Genomic DNA, 20340 nt, shown 5'->3' on the forward strand with positions numbered 1-20340 from the left:
CAGAAGCAAGAAATGACCTATGATCCGTGGTCGGAAATGATGCAGTTGGGAAGAATAGTATGAGCAAAATATGTTGTTACCAGAAAACGTAAGTGAATCATAAAAGGCATTCCAATGATAGTGTGAAGGGGAATGGCAGACGTTTGATGAGCGATCAGGGAACAGGCAGTATCATTTTATGATACTTAAGGGGTTAAGACACACAGGTCTCTGTCAGTTCCAAAGTGTCTAATCATTTTAACTTCAAAATCTTCCCTTCCTGGGTGGTTTTAAATTTTCCTTTAATTATCCTGATCATGAGGGCACTGATGCAGTCTGGTTCCGAAGAGTGCCCCTCCCACAGAGGTGTTGCTCTGATCTTCTTTATGGGAATTGATCTAGTGTTTGTGTGAACTGACTCTTGCCTTTGATGTTTGGCCTATCTATGTTTTCTTTGGCACAGAACAATATCCCCCATGCAGTATCTATGACATGGCGGCTGCAGCAGGTGTCTCTTTCTAGCCTGTCCACTGACTGTTTGCTTCAGTTAGGTCTTGCACCTTGATTTTACATGCTATTTTACAGAGGAGAGTCACAGTACATTCATCACGTAGGACCCCCTTTTTTTTTTATATTTGAGTCCCTCATTAATGCTATATTACCAACTGAAGGCATTGTATGAAATGAAAGATTTTGTGTTTAGCACACTAATTGGATCATAGATGTGGCTGCGATATTTTGGAATATTTTTGCAATGTGATTCACAGAAATTAAAGTGGGACACAAAATTAATTTTCATTTTATTTATTTACTTAAAACATCTTCTTTTCCACTTAATCCTATCAATTAAATGTGGATTTACAACTTACAATCATAAAAATCAGCAAATAATAAGACTACCTTAAAAATGAATTCTATAAACAATAAAAGAGACACACTTCCCCAATAATCAACAATTTTCAATATTCATGTGTCATTTAAAGATTTAATTATAAACAAAGACAGAAATTACATTAATTTACTTTCTTGGAGCATTAGACATTTGTCTGGGTCTGAAGACTATATCCCTTTAGGGATGGGGTGGTTATCTCACATCTGAGGTGATGACACCATATTTGATGAAGTCTCTAACCCCTAGATCAGGATTTCTCAAACTATGGGTCGGGACCCCAAATGGGGTCACAAAACCTTCAACTGGGGTGACAAATGCCTCAAACAATAGTGCTCTTTACATGCTAGCAGCAGCATTACTATGGAAGTCACCGTGGGGCCTGTGAGGCAACACGCGTTCATGGGCCCTGCAGTGGTCCAGCCCTTGAATGAATTTCTGTGGTAACAGGAAGCTTTGCATGAGGAGGGATCGGGGCCACTGCAGGGTCTGTGAGCTTGTACAAATTCACAAGCCCAAAGCTGACTTCCAGTACTAATGTTTCTCCTACTTGCCAATCACCGGACTTGGGTAAAACCAAGAGGGAAAGGGATAGCCGAGTATGTATGGCCAGTGAAGATTGCTACTTCTTTCTCCTTATCCTTCAGTGAATTAACCGCCCCCTTCCCCCCCCCCCCAAAAAAAAATGTTGCCCCCTTCATCAATATGTCCTATCTTTTCACTAGTTGTCATTCACATTTGGTGTTGGGTTCAAAAGAAAATGGTGCTACTGATCCTGGCCTGGGGGATTTGGAGGAGGGAGGAGTTTAAAGGAACGGATCAGATTCAGGAGGGGTTTGAGGTTTGGATCAGCTGGAGAGGAATTGGCATGGAGGGCGAGACAGGGGGGAATGACAAAAGATCAACTGGAGGATGTAAGGGATTCTGTGGGGGAGAGTGGATGAAGGGGAGGAGGTGAGCCTGAGAGGGGATGGAAGATAAGAGTGAGGTGTGAGTGGGGGATGGGTTGAGAGAGAGAAGGGATGGCAGGATCAGTTGGAGGTTATGAGAAGATCAGCTGAAGGGCATGAACGAGGGAATGGGCTGGGGAGTTGAGAAAATGGATGGGATTAGCTAGAGGGGTGGAGGTTAAGAAAGAGTCCACTGGAAGGGAGGAGATTAAGAGAGCAGGTGCTTTGTTTGCAGAGGGTAGAGGTTGAGTGAGGAGGATCAGCTGGAGTACAGGAAAGGTGAAAGTGAAGTAATTGAGGAGTAACGGACCCCTGCTAATTTGTTTTGGTCATCTTCTGGGGTCATGTGAATTTTCAAATGCTAAAATGGGGTCGCTTTATATAAATGTTTGGGAAGCCCTGCCCTAGATTCATCATTCCACTATACTTAGAGCAGAATGATGAGCCGCGAAAAAAAAGGGGGCGGGGGAACAATAGTGAGCAAGCGGCCGCTTCGCTGCGTTTTCGCATGGCCGCGCTGCACACTATCACCCCTGTAGCGCCAATGAAATAGTTGTAGCTATTTCTGGCGCTACTGAGGGCGATAATATGCGATACATTATCACCTGCAGTGCTACAAGCCCCTAATTTACCTAACCCCTGCTCAAACTCTTCCCCTTTCCCTAATTTACATTTTCAAATCGCGATGCAGTAGTTATCACATTTGTTAAGGCGTAATCGCGATAACGGCCCATCGCAATTTGATGAATGACCTCCTTAGACACTTTTAAAGATTCCCGATGAGGTTGATATTCGAAGTCTAGTTGGAAAAATACCTGTCCTAAAGTTATAAGCCTGCCACTTTATCTGGGTATATTAAGCGGCAGATATATCCTGGTAAGTCCTATTAAATATCCAGATAAAGTTACATGCAGAACTTTACCTGGATAACTTACCCGCCTGCCATCGCTATATTTTTGAGCCTTTTTTGCTGAATTATTTTATATGCTTGGCATTCCCAAATAGTTATTCACCATAGCCTCTTTTCTGGTCTCAGTCTGGTGAATTGACTCCTAAGTTTCTTTATTTTGGTTCCACTTTTAATTCTTTTCAAAGCCTTTAAAAGCAATTCCTTTTAGCCATTATGACTATTATGAGTCTACATAAATTGAAATACTGGCACACTGATTGTTAACCAGAACCTTGCTTAGGCGTCATACTGATAGAAACATTGTAGAAATATAATATAAACTTTGCAAAAGTGAACCTGGAGAATGGAATTTTAAAATTAAGTGATGTGATAATAATTAAAGTCTTTTATTCTCAAACAATATACAAATTTTAAAAAGTAGATTATATTAGGACCAAGAAGAAATAAAACCTTGGACAAAGACCAAATGAGGAAGCAGAACAGTCAAGAAATAGGAAAGTTGACATTCTGAATAATTTACCTATTTCTGCTGCTTTAATACTGTAGTCTGAATCTATTCATTGCCCCTCATTTGTTTTGTGTAATATTCATCACTAGAGTTTAACAAAAGCTATACAATGGGCTGGTTCTTGAAAAAGAAGCAATGTAAGGATACCAACACAGTTATAGACTAAACTTTTTTTTTTTGAGGGGGGGGGATATAAAACCCCACAATTAAAACAAAACTAGATTTAAGGTAATGAATTTACAATAAAATGAGATTTGACACAGATCAAAGGGATAACTTTGAAAACAGCAGCTTGCTCTGAATCTCTATACTATGGCAAATGTTATATGCCCTTTGAGGATACAAATGAAAACTCCTACTTAAGATTTTCCTAGCATGCGCTAGAGCAGGGGTTCTCAACCCCTGTAAAAAAAAGTTCTCAGTTTCCCATACAGCAGTATTTTTAATGTCTATAAATTAATTAAACAATTAAACATGTCTATTTCTCTCCAAAAACCCTCTCACGGTCCACTGATTGAAAACTCCTGCTCAAGGAAAAACCAGTCAGGTTTTTTAAGGTATTCACAATGAATATGTATATGAGAAAGATCTGCATACACCGTAGGCAAATCTCTCTCATGCATATTCATTGTGGGTATCCTGGAAACCCAACAGGCTGAGGATCCCTAATGACATGGTATGTCCAGCTAAGTCTGGGATTTAGCTGGACAAACTGTTTAAATATTGACCTCTATATATTTTAGAGCCATGTTCTAAATGTATTGACAATAAACCCAAGTTCCATATTATTCTGTCATTCCAAGGCACTTCCTCAGTTCAGCTGCAGTTTTTTCCATCTGCTGAATGTTCCAGTGCCACTGTCTTTGGCTTGACTGGATCTTGTTTAGCTGACAATGCAAACGTTTTAGAATGGCATCGCATCTTTTGTTTTGAACCTAGTCAAATTACACAAAAATAAACACAATTAGAATAGATTTCAGATAAATCAACAGTGAGGACAAAGAGCTGATCCTGTAAGATGGACACAAGTTAGACTGAGGCAGGGCAATGATAAAAGTGGGGATGAAAGAAGCTGTTAGAACAGTTAGTGTATGTTTTCACCAAGGCATATTTTTCCTACTATATCACAAAAAATGAAGCATCTTTCTTTGTAAAGCATTGTCAGGCTGGCATAACAATAGTTACTATTCAACTTTCTGCTGGCATATGAGCATCTTCCACACTCAGAAACAAACACTTCCATGAAATTAGCCAATTTCAGGACAATACTGTCTTCCTGCCAGTAGATGACACTGCAGGAAGAGAGATGGATGAGCCTAGAATCTCTTCCCTGATGTCTTGGATACAAGAGGATCAGCAGCAGTGCAGGAAGGGCAAGATTTAAGAATATCACACCCATAGGCAGAAAGACTGGGGGCTTTCACCTCTGGAAAGAGCAGCAGTAGAGCATTCCAGGTTTTGGACACTTTCAGAATTTGGTGCCCTAGGAACTTGTCTGTGTTTCCTAAATCTGGCCCTGAGAACAAGGATATTTCTCCATAGCCATAAAGAGTGGCCAGCTCTGAGTACCTTAAAAGGAGGCCAGGCGCCTCCAAAAAGGAGGACAAATACCCCATAAGGAGGACAAAATGCAGGAGAAAAATTTGCATATAGGGACAGTAACTTTAAAATGAATGCGCAGGCATCCATACACATGTATGGGCACATGAGCAAACATACGCTAGAATTGTAAATCATGAGCGCATTTATGATTTAAAATACGCCTAGCACGTGTATGTGTGCTCTAATTTTAAGCTGTTACATGAGCAAATATTCTTCGTGTATCTTCCTTAGGACTTTATCAGCTTTACCACATTCAAGTAAGCAGATTTTAAAACATGCTCGGGTGAAGGACATTGCCAGTTTTCCCAAATGGTCCACCAGTTTGCCCAGTCTATCTCGGTGTCACCCAGACCCCTCTGGTTCTTCAGCCTGAACTCCCCCCAGTTGACCCAGACCCCTCACCCTAGTGTGTTAGGCCTCAACAGCAATTTCAGCAGACTTACACCTCATCAGGAGCAGCAGTAAATAATTACATAGTTGCCAGCTGGCACACAGTCCAGATACTTGCATATATGGGTCCTAAAGTGAGCAAAGCGTTTAACATTGACCTCATAATTAGCAGAAATTAATTTGAATATGCAAATACATTTACATATTATTACTAATTTAAATAGAAATACATGTGCAAGTTATACATTTAGAAAATAAATGCATCCTATTGTAAAAGATTGACCAAGAAATGCAGATTACAGCATATTTAGAATTCAGTTACGATAATTCCCCCTCCCGAGGAGACAGTAACTTTGGACAAGCAGTAATGTGCAAACTATTCACTCTCCACTTGCTGTTATCTTGGGACTCCCCATGCATTATGTCTGCTTTCCAACGAAGAAAGCAAGTTTGCTTACCTGTAAACAGGGTTCTTTGTAGACAGCAAGATGCGTTAGCCATATTTAATACCGCTCCACTTCTCTGGAGAGTCAGCTACCTTGCTAAAGCTTAAGGGCTCATGAAGCAGTGTGTATGCTCCGTAAAGTCTTTACTGAGCTCTGAAAGCTGGGTCTGTGTTGTTGCCATCTGATGACCTCACTCATGCATTATGACTGATTCATCCTCTTGGCTACAGCAAATCCTGTTTACAAGTAAAGCAAAATCGCTTTACAAAAGTGGGCACAGGTAACAGGTAACTACAGACTAGACAGTCTAAGTTTCATAGTGGGCAAGGATGGATTTAGACTTGTGGCATGCATAGATACCTTTATTTACTTATTTATTTATTTATTTGGACATTTTAAATACTGTCGTGCCATGTAAAGATCACAATGGTTTACAAAAGTAACATTCATAGCTATGTGTTTGTGTTTGTGTGGAGTGGTTCTGAGAATTAAGAGGAAGTCCCCTGGGGTGGCCCCATCCTCCGCCACCTCCTCTGGTCAGCCCAGTACTGAAGGAATCCTCCAGACAGCACTGCACCTTCAGCAGCAAACAAAGAATATCAGCATAGGGCCTGTGAGCCAGCACATCCTCACAGCCCCTGGAGCAATTCCCCGCCCCCCGCAGGAGCTTCGTTTTATTTATTTCAATTTCTTAAACATTTTCCCATCTAGTGCTCAAAATGTTTTACAATAATAAAGTATATAATATAAAATCAGAAGAGTTTAAATAAATAACACAATTTGTTTTGCTAAGGGAACCTTTGTAAGGGGCGGGGTTGCTAAAGGACCTGTGAGCATCTGCTGACTCTCAGGCCCCATGCTGATCTTTAATATTTGCTGCTGAAAACTCAGTGCCACCTGGATCGTCGCGCTAGCATACTTCTTTCATTGTTGGGATGACCAGATGGTGCCTTCCAACTTCAGCACCATAGGCAATTATCAACGTTGCCTATGCCTCAATCTGGTACTGGTACTGGTACTGAACAGAACTATGAAAACACTGCTTAAGTAGATTGTAGAATCCAAGACAACAGTGATTTCATTTGGGGGAGATCTTATTGAATAAATTTGATCAAGTTCTTTGATGAACTGACCGCATTAGTAAATCAGGGAAATGCACTGGGTATTGTCATTTTGCACTTAAGGCTTTTAACTTAGTTCTACACAGAAAACTAATATGCAAACTAGCAATCATGGGAGTGAGACAAAAATTAACTGAATGAGTTGCTGTGTGAGCAACAGAACAGAGAGATGGTAAATGGAGTCCACACTGGTGAAGGTACAGTGACTAGTGAGGATGCTTCAGGGCTCAGTACTTTTCAATAGTTTTATTAGCAAAATTGCAGGATTTGAAGAAAAATGTTTGAAGATGACATAAAATTGAGCATCCATTTTTCTAATTGGCTGACAGCCGACCTCTCCTGTCCACCCGCTGCTGAGGAGGCACTAGGGGCGCATAATTTTCCCCATGTGCATCCTTTTTATCGCGGCTCCCAATTTAAATATGAAATCAGGCACCTCTTAGAAGTCTATAGGCGCGCGTTGGGAGAACGGGTGCTCATGATTGAGCGCCCATTTTCCCCGCGCCATATTGCATTGGCCTGCAAATTTGTAAACAAAGATAGCAGCAAACAAATTTTTGATCTTATTAAAAAACTCATTTCTATAAAGACAATTCATATTTAAAACCTAATTTCTTTGGTTAAAGAGCAAATGATCAAGATCGGAAAATAACTTAATATCTTACTACATCTTAAAGCACATAATTTACTATTCTATAAATATAGACTTTTCCAGTGAAGTAACAAGACAGGGAAACTCTAAGCTACGTTTGTGAAAAAATGTTAAACCTAGATCTTTTATTACACAACTTTAATTTATGGGTAAGATCAATGTGACCACTACTTCCATCTTAGAAGCTTTTGAATCTTTTTATAAAACTCTTTATGCTGCAGGGCCTTCATCCTTGGAAGAGCAGACCAAATTTTTTCAGCAATTAAATCTCTCTCAGCTTACAGTGGAACAAAAATAGAGCTGGATGCCTCTATTCAAGAAACTGACATAAAACAAATTATTTCACAGCTAAAATTGGCCAAGACCCCAGGACCAGATGAATTTGGCACGAAGTTCTATACAATTCTGAGGGACTCCATTGTCACATCTTTGAAAAATATGTTCCATGTAGTGCAAAAACTGCTAGAACGTTTGAAGTTGGGCATAATTTTGCTACTATTGTATTGATCCCTAAGCCTGGTAAAGATGCATGCCAGCCTAAATCATATAGGCCTATTTCACTCCTTAATCAGGATATTAAGATTCTTGCTGCTATTTTAACGCATAGGTTAAATTAGATGATTCATGAGTTGATCTCTCCAGATCAATCTGGATTTATTATGGGAAGACTCTCCTCATCCAATCTAGTTAAAGTGATTCTTGCTATACAGTCTTCCAAGAGGAGAAAAAAAAAGAGGGGCTCCTAGTTAGCTTAGATGCATTTGATAGGGTGGAATGGCCATATCTGCTTTGGATATTGAAGAAATATAATTTTGGGTCTTACTTTCTGGATTGGATTCATTTACTTTACAATAATCCTATTGCACAAATCTGGGTTTAATGGATCTTTACTTAATACATTTGCACTAGGTAGAGGCACCAGGCAGGGTTGTCCCTTGTCTCTGCTTTTATTTGTTTTTTCATTGGAACCCTTAGCACATAAACTATATTCTATGCCACTTTTTCAAGGGCTTTGAGAGGAAAGATAGAAACTCAAACTAAGTTTATTTGCGGAAGACGTTACTTTTTGGGGGAAATCCTGAGGATAGCCTACTTGCCATTATGGGAAATATTTGACTCCTTTGGAGCCTTTTCTGATTTGAAAATTAATTATAGTAAATCCCAATTGTTTCCTTTAGTCAAATCTTTGCAGGATAGCTGGAGTGGACCTTTCCCATTAATGTGGGCGGGCAATACCATGCAATATCTGGGCATTCAGTTAGCTCATACAATGGGTGAGTTATATTCCCTGAACTTTCTTTCCGATTTTGAAAATATCATGGCCCTATTAGTTTGATGGAAGTCCTTGCCATTGTCCCTGATGGGACACTGTGCACTGGTTAAAATGGTGATACTCTCTCTCTCTCTCTCAAAAACAGGAGCTTTATAGTCTGGGACAACAGACTAACTCAGGATTAATCAATCTATTCATTTCAACAGATCTCTGTATGGTCCCTTACATCAAATCATTATTTTTCCTATTTACAGGTGTGACATTACTGCACATATATGGGCAAAGATAGTATCAGTTATTTGTCACCCCTCCTAAATTTAATAGAATTTCTATTTGGGTTGAGATGCTAAATAAAAATTATAAAACATCTCCTTTGAGGTGTATTAGAAGAACCAGATATTTCGCAGGCCTTTTTGTCAATTTATAGACACTTACTGTCAGCCAGTATGAGAGAAATCCAATTCAAAACATTTCATCGGACCCTTATAACAAGAGCCTTGGGGGCTAAGATGAAGCTTTGGGATTCTGATATATGTTTAAAGTGTAATACTCATAGTAGTATCTTTTGCCATATGTTTGCAGAATGTCATAAATTATGATCTTTTTGGAGATAAATATGTGCTTATTTGGAGAAGTTATGGGTTGCACAATTGACTGGTCTGGCAAACTGCTATATCTATACCTTTTTGATGAGAGTTTACAAATACCAAGTGGGGGGGGGGAGAAATTATTTTCTGTTTCCCTTCTACTAGCTAAAAAAATTATTCTTGTTTGGAACAGCAGTGGCCTACCTGTTTTTAAGCTACAGACAGCACTTATGCAACAAACTGCACTGTTTGAGCTGCTCAGGAAACAAGATCTGTCTAATCCCCGGAATATATTACCTTTAAGAGGTTATTTTCAATTACAGTCTAAAATCCATAGACTCATTTGATGGTTTACGCTGTCCTTGATTTCGTTAGTTACTTGCGACCTCTTTATTATGCTAGGCTGATCATGTTGACAAAACTGGCCAGATGAGGTGGATGTATGTGTCAGGGTGTCTGGGTCCATGTGTGTTCTCTTGGAGGGGTGCTTACTTTGGAAAATTATTTTACATCTACATGCCATGCCTTCTCAGATTGTACTTGTTTTGCTCCTTGTTTCATGTTCTGTGACTCAAATTAACAGACTGATTAAAAAAAGAGTGCATTTGGGTATGTTGTGTGCGTGAGCACCTGTTAAACCTGGCTCTGGTCCCACTTCCCCTTACCTCCCCCAACACTTCCACTTCTTTTTTGTCTACAGATTAAGCCCTGGCACAAAGTATCTGCAATATCCCTTTCATAAATAATTGCATTCAACCTTAACCTAATTCCAGTCACCAAACAGCTTTTAAAACTTGTTCATATCCCTGTCTCCTGTGGTCAAGGCTGACTCTGGAGGGTGCAGGCTCAAGGCTAACCAATCCCAGCGGGGCACCGAAACACTGAAATTATAGTGTTAAGGATGGAGCTACCATGGCAATGCAAGGTCCTGGGGGGGGGGTCACCCCTATTCGACCCCCACCCCCCCTCCTCAAGATAACCCTTCCCTTTCTTCTGAGCAAAATAATAAGTAGAGAACAAAACTGAGACTATTATAATGCCTTGTATAGATCCATGGTACAACCATACCTTGAGCAATGTGTGCAGTTCTGGTGACCCCATCTCAAAAGGCATTGTGGACACAGAAAAAGTACAGAGAAGGGTGACAAAAATGATAAAGGTTAATGGAAAAGCTCCCTTATGGCGAAAGGATAAACAGAGTAGAGCTCTTGAGCACGATAAAGAGACAACTGAGAGGGGATATGATTGAAATTTATAAAATCATGAGTGGGGTAGAATGGGTAAATGGGAAACAACATTAGGATTATGGAACACTCCATGAAATTAGCAACTGGCGGATTTAAAACAAACCATTGGAAGAATGTTTTCACTCCGTGCACAATCAAGCTATGGAACCTGTAGGATATGGTCAAAGCGAGATTTGGACAACTTCTTGAAGGAAAAGTCTATAAACAGTTATTAGCCAGGGAGACTTGGGAAAGCCAGTCCTTATCCCTAGGAGTGAGATACAAAAAATAGATCAACTACTAGGGATCTGATGGGTTCTTGTGACCCAGACTGGTCACTGTTAGAATCAGAACGCTGGGCTAGAAGGACCTTGGTCTGACTCAGCATGGTACTTCTTATGTTCTTATGTTAGTAGGGCTTAATTAGAATTCACAATCTACATTTCTGAACTTACTGATATATCTTTTCTAAGCTTAGCATGCACTCTTTTCTCTTCTTCAAGCATAGCATTTTTTGCAGCGATGGATTGTTTTACTGCTGAAATTTCCTCTTTTAAATGTGCAATTTCTCTCTGTTAATGCAAATGAGAATACCATTATTAAATATCTTAAATAAAGCATGCTTTCAAGATTCTAACTATATTAAAATTATCTATATACCATAAATTAATTACTCGATAGAGATGGGATAAGGAAGGAGATTCTGTTTAAAAACTTGATTTTAATATAATTTGTTTAGCTAATGTTCTCTCTAGATTAGAAAAAAATCATCCAAAGAACAGTAAGAAAGAAAAATTGCCACTGTATGGATTTATCTTGTACTGTACAGAAAAATAAGCTGTGATGTGCAAACATACAAATGCACGATTACAATCTTCTAACTAGTTAACACAAAGCTCAACTTTACTTAAATTGACTACTTGTTAGCCAGGTGGGATAACCAATGAGTAGAAGAGAACTGAGACAGAATTACAAAACCACCATTAAAAATAACATTATCATACTGGATCTCTTAATTCAAATCCATTTCCTGATACTTTAAGACCATGGATTATTGTCCTTGCTAGTTTGGAATAAAACTAGATCATGCATTATGGATCTTCTTGTTCAATTTTCCATTACACTTTTTTTGATGACCAAAGATAATTAAAAAAATAAACATTTCAGAAACAGAAAGCTTGCCAAAGAGTTGGTGGGTCCATAAATGTGTGTGTGAGAAAAAGCAGACTGAATTCTTTGCATCAGTGTATGATGGGGAAATTCTCAAACCAGAGTAGCTACTTTCAGGGGATAAATCTGAAGAACTGACATGCGTCGAAGTGACAACAGAAGAGGTTTTAGAACAAATTGATATATTTAGAACAGATGATATTCATCCAACAGAATTTAAATTTGAAGCACCACTAACAACAGCATGGAACCTATCACTAAAAAAAGGCCTCTGTGCTACAGAACTGAAAAGGTTAGCAATTTAACATTAATCTTTATGTAAGGGAGACCCTGATTTTGCCTCTTTGTAAGGTAGTTTCAGTGATCTTGAACTTGCCCATGAACAGGTGTGTTTAGGGACATACCCCAGTGGGAGGTTAATAAAATTCTTGTGCTCATGTGAGTACAGAGGGAGTTATAAGGTGCCTTTCCCTCTGAAGGAAGCTGGCCACAGTGCCTCTCTCAGCTTGAGAGGTGCTTGGTATGGGTCTTTCCATCCATGGGGAAAGGCTGTGATTTGGACCCTCTGTCAGAGGAGTGCCTGGAGAAGAGTCCTGTCCTGGGAGAGTGGCTGGGGCCCAAGGTTGCGTTGTCCAGGTTTCCAGGAGAGGGAAGAAGTCTCTTGGGATCTTGGAGAGATTCCTGAGAGTTTTCATGAAGATAAGTAGTAATCTCAAGGAAGATAGGTTTAAATCCATATTCCTAGAGGTCACATGATGTGTTGCTAGCAGGAGACTGCCTGAGAAAAGAGCTCCTCTTACTTGATCCAAAACTTCTCTTTAAAAACACATTTCTTCCTGATCCAGGTCATAATGTCCAAGAAATTACAGAAAAAATCCTTGCCTGCAATCAGAAGGCTCAGATACCATGCTTTTCTTTTTAAAATGGTTACCGGTGGCACTGGGCCTAGAAGTGAAGGGAGATTTAGGGGTTGATTTTAAAACCCGCACGTGCACATGGATGCGGCTATTTTATAACATGTGTGGGCGGGTGTCCTCTAACGAGCGCAATGGGGGGTGGGGGGGGGGGGGAGGTTCTAAAGAAACTCGCAGCGACGAAATAGGGCCTTTCCCAGTTCCCTCCCATTCCGCTCCAATTAAGGATTGGACTGGGAGGGAACCTCCCTCTCTCCTAAACTACCCTTCCTACCTTTTCTCCTCCCTGACCCCTAACTCCTACCTAGCTAATGGCTTAGCTGCATTTTTTAAATGCTATGCTGCTCAATATCCTGGTTAAGTTAGCCAGATATGGGTATCCGGCTAACTTAACTACCCGCTTAGTGGCTGAATATGTACCCCAAAGTTTTTGTTATGTTATGATTATTTAACAAAATTGATTTTGTAAATTTGTTTGAAAAATATTTGGATATTGCTTTGTTTTGTTTTTCTGATATGTATGCAGGTAACTGTACAACTCAAATCATTGTTTATTCAAAAAGGAATTAGACTAATTAATGGAAGAATAATAGGCTATTAAACATAACAGTCAGCGGTATCACCCTGGATTTAGTGTATCCCTATGCCATGACTGCAAAAAAAAACCAGAAGGGTATGACAGGCCATGGTCCACTCTACTGACCTGCTTCTTATATATTTCCTCTAAGTATTTATTGCTGTTGGAGACAGGAATCTGAATTAGATGGACCTTTGGTATGACCCACTTCAGCATTTTGTATGACCAATTTTATCAAACATAAAACAAAGAACAGTGTTCAGTTATAAAGAAAAAAAACCAAGCAGTGGTTTCCTAGATAAAAGTGAACTGCCCATTGATATAGCCCATATCAAAAACCTGCTTTTAAGCTTCACGCCTATCCCTACCTTAACTACAATAAAGATAATACCCCACAATCCCTTTTCAAAAAGGAAAAGCAAATTGAAAGGAAATCGCAAACCTGCACTTGCTTTATAATGTTTCCTTCAGGATTCTGGAGGTCATTCATTAATTCTTCCTTTTTTGTCTTTAGCGTTTTAATCACATCCTGCTTTTCTGAGAGCTCAGTCATGATTGGCAGTTTGCTTTCTGCCTCGGAAAGCTGATTTACATGAGCTGCTATTTTCTCATGATATACACTAATCCTTGACAGAAGCACTTGGTAATCTTCTTTTTGTTTTTCTATTTCAAATTTAAGTCTTATGTTTTCTATGCAGAGTGTTCTGTTTTGGGCCTCCAAGTCTTCACAGCGGTGTTGTGTGTTGTCTATATCATCTTCTTGCTGGTAAATCAGTTTTTCTGTTGACTTTGTTTCCATCAATATGGATTTCATTTGCCCTTCGAGTGCACAAAGCTGAGACTGTAAAGTATATTGAATTTGTCAGAGAAATTCACTGTTCAGGTAAATGACACAATTAGAAAACCAGATAATCCATGTTCAACGATTATGAATTAGAAAATGGAATGCTTGTCTCAACCAATCAGCTATGAGTTTCAGTGTGCATGAATAAGTGAAAGTAGAAGAAATATTTTACTTTTTCTTCTATCATTCCATTTTCTAATAGCCATGGGGTAGATTTTAAAAGAAGCGCGCGCGGCCTACATGTGCGCGTGCTACCCGGCGCGTGCACATGTGCACGCGATTTTATAACATGTGCGCGCAGACGCGCACATGTTATAAAATCCAGGGTCGGCATGCACAAGGGGGTGCACAATTTTGCACTTTGCGCGTGCCAAGCCTGCTCCGAGCCACGCTGCCTTCCCCTGTTCCCGCCCAAGCCACTCCGAAATCGGAGCAGCCTCGAAGGGAACTTCCCTACCACCCCATCCCACCTTCCCTTCCCCTACCTCCTCCACCCTTTCCCCCCACCTTTAATGACTTCTTTATTTTATTTCAAAACGTACTTGCGCACGCTGGCCGACCGCCGGCACGTGATCTCTGACACAGCAGCAAATGGCCGCTGTGTCAGAGGCCTCTGGCCCTGCCTCTGCCCCGCCCACACCCTGCCCCTTTTTGCAAGCCCCAGGACTTACAAGCGTCTTGGGGCTTTACGTGCGGCGCTGGGCCTTTTTAAAATAGGCCTGGTGCGCGTAAGGCCTTTTGAAAATCCGGCCCATAGTCTCCTTGATAATTTAAAGCCTTCTCCCATTCTGTGTCTATGGGAGAAAAGAGCTTAGTAAATCAGGCCTTAGTTTGCATGAAATTATCTGTACAGAGCCTTTTTACATGGACTAACACTTAAATATTCACAGTTAGTTCTGTACTCCAAAATTCTTCTAAGGTGAAAACTGGGTGTTCAGTGCAGACTGGATCCTCTTTCTTACATCATAAAACCACTTAACAACATTTTGTCTTCAGCCTAATTTCTTGACTCGCACAACTATTCAAAATGTGTCAGCATTTCTTATTACTATACCATCCTTAGTTATAATAAAGGCAAAACAAAATGAAACACAAATATACTCTATCTCAAGTGGTAACTCATGAAACTGAAAAATGTTTTGTAACAACATAGCCAACATTGGCTCAAAATGAATCATTTTATTCTTATAGTATGGAATATAAGCTGAAACCCACAAAACATTTCCGGTCAAATGCTCTCCAGCTATTTGGCTTCCTTGTTCCTTCCCTCAAGAGCTGCCTCCTTTTTTGTTCTCTCACAGCCAACCACCTCCCTACCCTCCAATCATTCCCAAGCTGATTCTCCACCTATTCCCTCACGCTTCTCCCAACAGTTTCCTTTCATTCTCACCCTTCCAATCATCACCACCTCTTTACCTATCCCCTCCTTTTTATCTCACACATCCTTTGTTGTCTTGTCCCCTCCATCCCTCCCCATGTCATCTTACCTCTGTTACCTCCATTGTCCTTCCCAGTCCTCAAGCTCCCCTTTTGCACTTCTCGCTTTCCATCTCTCTCTCACCCCTTCGCAGCCCTCTTATTTTCCCATCTGCCTAATCCCCCATTTCTATCCCCTCCCTAGCTCTCATCCCCTCACCAGCTTCAGCACCTTGCCTGTTATTCATCTCCTCCACTTCTTCCAGCCCTTTATCCATCCTTTACCTTTTAACCAGCCTCCCATTCTCAAATTTCACTTCACCACTTCCTAGCTTCCCCACATCATTTCCATCCTCTCTCACTATTCCCATAGTCTAGAACCTTTCCATTGCTTCTCACTTCCTCCCCTTCCCCCAGGTCCTTCACACCATCCCTCAACCTCAATTGACCCTTCAGCCCCCACTTCTTCTGCCTCATATCACATACCAGCCCCATCTTATCTTCCCCTACTAATTCCCCTCCAGCCCATCTAATACACCCCAATTCATATTTCCTTAATCCCCAAATACCCACTTTCTCAAGTCCCCAGCCAATAAGAGTCCCTACTCTCCAGAGATCTCACCCAATCCCCGAATCATCACTCTCAAGCATTCCCCCTCTATCCTTGCTCTCTTTTTCCTTCCCCCAGACCTTTAAACCTATCCTGTCCTGTTCCTACTACTTCCTGAGACATCCCTTTCTCCCTTACCAATCCATGGTATGGCTGCAGCTGGTTCTTCTAATCCACTCCTCCTGCCATTGAGTCCTCTTTGCCATGTACTTCATAGATCAGCTGTTTGAACCATATGGTATTCTATGTCTGTGGTACACCGCTCTGTTGAAACAGCTGATTAAGGTTTCTGCACTTTAGTTGTCAATGGTTGAGTGAGTTAGTTCCATTGGGAACAAAGGCTCCTCTGCAGGATTAGTATGTGAAGGCAAGTTAGTGAAACTATGTTGACTGCTGCCACCATATAGCCCAGATCAACCATCACCTCCCTGGCTAATGACTTATCTGTGTTCAACAGGCTGTATACCAGGGATCTGACAATGTTCATCCAATCTGTTGTAGGGAAAGCTCTCTCTTGAAGATAATCTATCCAAGCTCTAATTAATTTTATTTTCTGGGAGGGAACTAGAGTAGATTTTTCCACATTCACCAGGAACCCTAACGACTGTAATAGATGTATTGACTTTTTCGGGGAAGTTAACACACCATCCTGGGAATTCGCCATCACAAGCCAGTTGTCCACAGAGGAGAAGATTTGGCTGCCTTGTCATCACAGATACACTGCTACAACAGCCAGACAATTGGTGAATACCCTTAGTGCTCCTGACAGGCCGAAGGAGAGTACTCTGTACTGATATGGGAGCATGATAAAGAGCAGGTAATCCTAGTGGGAGAAATGGATGGGAATATGAACATAAACATTCTTTAGATCCAGATAGCACATCCACTCCCCCTTCTAGATGAAGGGGAGAATTGTGTGAAGGAAATTAATTTTGAATTTCTCCTGGAATATATGCTTGTTCAGGTTTCAGAAATCCAGGATAGATCTCAGTCCCCTGGAGCTTTTGGGGATAAGGAAATAACAGAAGTAGAATCCCTGGCCATTATAATATGGAGGTTTTATTGCCCGCTGCCTGAGGAGTGATGGATTTGGATTGAAGACTGGGCGATGAAGGAGCATATGAAGCTGGGAAAAATGCAAGCAGTATCCAGCTCCATGATCTAGTGTTCTATGGTAATCTTGCACCACTCTTCTAGGAAATGCTGGACCATCTCCCCTACTGGAGGGAAGAGTTGCTGGATTTGAAAGGTTATCAAAAACTTGATCCAGGCTTGGGCTGGACTTGCTATCCTGCTTTTGGGTAACGGCATTCACGCTGTTGAGTGCAAACCAGAAGCTCCTGTTGTTGTAGTACAGGCAGGATCTGGTATCGTTTGGACAAGCTCCTGGAGACGTCCACAGCCACTACTTATCACTACGTGATAGCAGCAAAGGATCTATTTATTGTTTGTGATCTTGCCAGGTACTTGTGACTTGGATTGGGCACTGTTGAAAATAGCATAATGGGCTTGTTGAACCCTCAGTCTGATCCAGTATTGGATTTTCTTATGTCTTATGTTGGAATTGCCAAAAAGGACATCTCTAGAAATACGGTCTTTTAAAAGTGTAATAGATGTACCTTGCAGAAGACTGATGTTCTTGTTCCGTGGAGAGAGACTAAACTGCCATATGTTGTTTCTTTATTTGAGCTACTATTCTTCTGAGCTTTTCTCTGAAAAGATGGTCATCCACACACGGAATGTCTGCCAAGGTGTCGTGTACATCATTACAGAGACTAGCATTCAAGCCATGTGGCATACTCCACTGGATGCTGATGAGGATTATGCCATGATATCAAATGCCTCAGATGTCATTTATACTCTTCGGCATCTAAGCATGTATTTCGCTTTCAGTGACCAGAAGAAAAGGTTTCAGTTTTTTGTATATAATCGTCCAGTAACCTGGGATTCTTTCCTGAGTATTCAAATATACCCTTGTTTCCTTTGCTCTTTTAAGAACTGATTCTACCACAGCTGATTGGTTGGGTAATTGTACTATTCTAAACCCTGTGAATTTTTGTGCTTTATACTTGAGGTCTAGTTTCCTTGCAACTGAGGTACAGGAAACAGCATTTTCCCATATTCTGGTTTGCAATGTTTGCAGAATATCATAGATGGGGATTGCTGCTTGCTCCATCAGTGGTTCCAGAATATGGAGGAGGCCAAATATGTTTGTGCAAGGATCTTTGTCCTTACACACATTAACTCAAAGTGCTTTTCCCAGCTTGTCCAGAAATCTGGAGTAGGAAAGGTCCTCTGATGGAGATGACATGATCCCCGTCGACCCCTCATTGGAGCCTAGATATGTGGGAACTCTGATCCAAGATCCCAATGATGAAGGTGGTGAGGGGTCCTTTGTTACCTTGGAGGAGCTTACCACTCGAGGACATCCTCTTATTGGCTGGACTCTGCTGCAAGCAAATGCCATGGACTAGAACCACCTCTCGGGAGTTCTAATTGAGTAACCCCCTAAACCAGGGATACTAGGCCTCCTTCTCATGGGAGTAAATCTAATATCCTGAAAAGGAGAGGTTGCAAGGTACCCTTCTTATCATTAGCCACTATAGAAGTAGAGAAATCCTTCACTAACCCCATTATCTGGTCGAGGAGCTGATGGTGGAATATTCTCTTCTTATACGAGAACTGAAATCTGCAAATATTCTGGGCTCTGTAAAATTTGAATTGGAGACCAATTAGATGAGCATATGTTTGTTTGCTAGCCGTTGAGTTAGCAAGGGGAATTCTATGGATGGGATTTGCTCTCCATATCCAGCTACTCTGCCTCCAACTGCTATTGGACTCTTGTCTGCTAACGGGGTACTCGCTCCTCGGGGGCCTCTCTGTTTCTTTCAGGTCATTATCAGGAACCGGTACTCGCTCCTCGAGGACCCATGTTCCCTGACTCGCTGCCTGTGTCCATCTCCTCTTCCACTTGGAAGAATTCGCTACAGATACCATCTGTGAGTACTACTACCATCTACTCCTCAGAGCTGTTTCTCCGGAACAAGTACTCGCTCCTCGAGGGCCTGCCTCCATTCCAGCGCCAGTGCCATCGCCTGCTTGGAACTGATGCGTGAGTACTTGCCAATAAGTCTCTGCTCTCAGGGATCTGGTACTCGCTCCTCGAGGGCCAGCTCTCCCTATCTCGGGACTTCTCCATACTGGGGACTCTGTGAATGTCTTATTGTACTCATTCTCTCAGTTCTTTTCACTACAACACTGCTACCGGAGGAGCCGCTGTTCCAGCATCCTGAGGAATTAGCCCAGCCGGGCTCCATCTTCTACTGACTACCCCCACCCCTGGTGGCTTCACAAACTGTCTAAATAAAGATAAAATCTGTGTTTGTGTGTCCAGAGCTGAGTCTGACCTGTGGCCCCTCATGGGACTCCCCCCCATGTGTGTGGTCAGCTGCCACAGTGTCTAAGGGTCCACCCAAACCTTACAAAACATAACACAAAGCTACTCCCGAACAGGGCAGGAGACTGCCCATGGTCCAATCAATGTACGCACGAAGGCTGCATCTTCCTGGGTTTGCGCATCCAGATGATAATGCCTGGAAATCCATTGTGTAGCTCGGCAAACATCGATGGGAGACAACCATCTAATATCTGTAATGACACTGTCTGAGCCCTAGTGGAATTAGCACTAATCTGACTAGGCAACGGCTGCTCAGCATCCACATATGCAGCCGTGTTAGCCTTCTTAATCCAGCAGGCTATCATAGCCCGCAACTCCAGTGGCTCATCCTATTTATTCCCATCGTATATTATAAACAGCTAGTCTGTCTTCCTGAGAGGTTTAGAAACCTCCAATACCTCAAGATATGTTGCTTGAAAACCAAAGTGCGTAATAAGTGATAATCATCCACCTCTCTCTCCCTGCCCAGAGTTGGCAGGGATTGATTGATTGATTTTAGTGAAAATCTGAGACCACTTTTGGCCAAAAGGACGGAACTGTTCACATCTGGACCGCTCACGGAGACCCTCACAGAGACAGTTCCCAACAAGACAGAGCCCGCAGTTTGGAAACTTTACCCATAGCACATCGTCCTATAGTAAGTAAGTAACCTCAGGAAGAGGCTACGCAATGGTTGAAAAGTGGGACCCACCAGAATTCCAGAACCAGATTAAGACTCCACAAGGGCACTGCCAACCGTAAGGGGGGCCTCATCCCTTCCAAGGCCATGACACAACCAGATGGGCTAACAAGGGTTCACCATTCATGTGATCTTGGAAA

At 41.5% G+C, this 20340-nt stretch overlaps 1 protein-coding gene across 1 annotated transcript in view; it reads right to left on the reverse strand.

Moving 5' to 3' along the window:
- Positions 1 to 1564: 1564 nt before the first annotated feature.
- The window catches only part of CCDC122 (coiled-coil domain containing 122), a 34021-nt gene continuing 15245 nt past the window's right edge, over positions 1565 to 20340 (reverse strand). Inside the window, exons 2-4 of the mRNA XM_029602931.1 lie at positions 13637 to 14035; positions 10989 to 11105; positions 1565 to 4171 (exon numbers count right to left, since the gene is read on the reverse strand). Of these exons, the coding sequence (XP_029458791.1) occupies positions 4022 to 4171; positions 10989 to 11105; positions 13637 to 14008 (639 nt within the window). The 5' untranslated portion in view covers positions 14009 to 14035 and the 3' untranslated portion in view covers positions 1565 to 4021. The remainder of the gene's footprint in view (positions 4172 to 10988; positions 11106 to 13636; positions 14036 to 20340) is intronic.

Source organism: Rhinatrema bivittatum, chromosome 5 (assembly GCF_901001135.1).
Source record: "Rhinatrema bivittatum chromosome 5, aRhiBiv1.1, whole genome shotgun sequence".
Lineage (NCBI taxonomy): Eukaryota > Metazoa > Chordata > Amphibia > Gymnophiona > Rhinatrematidae > Rhinatrema > Rhinatrema bivittatum.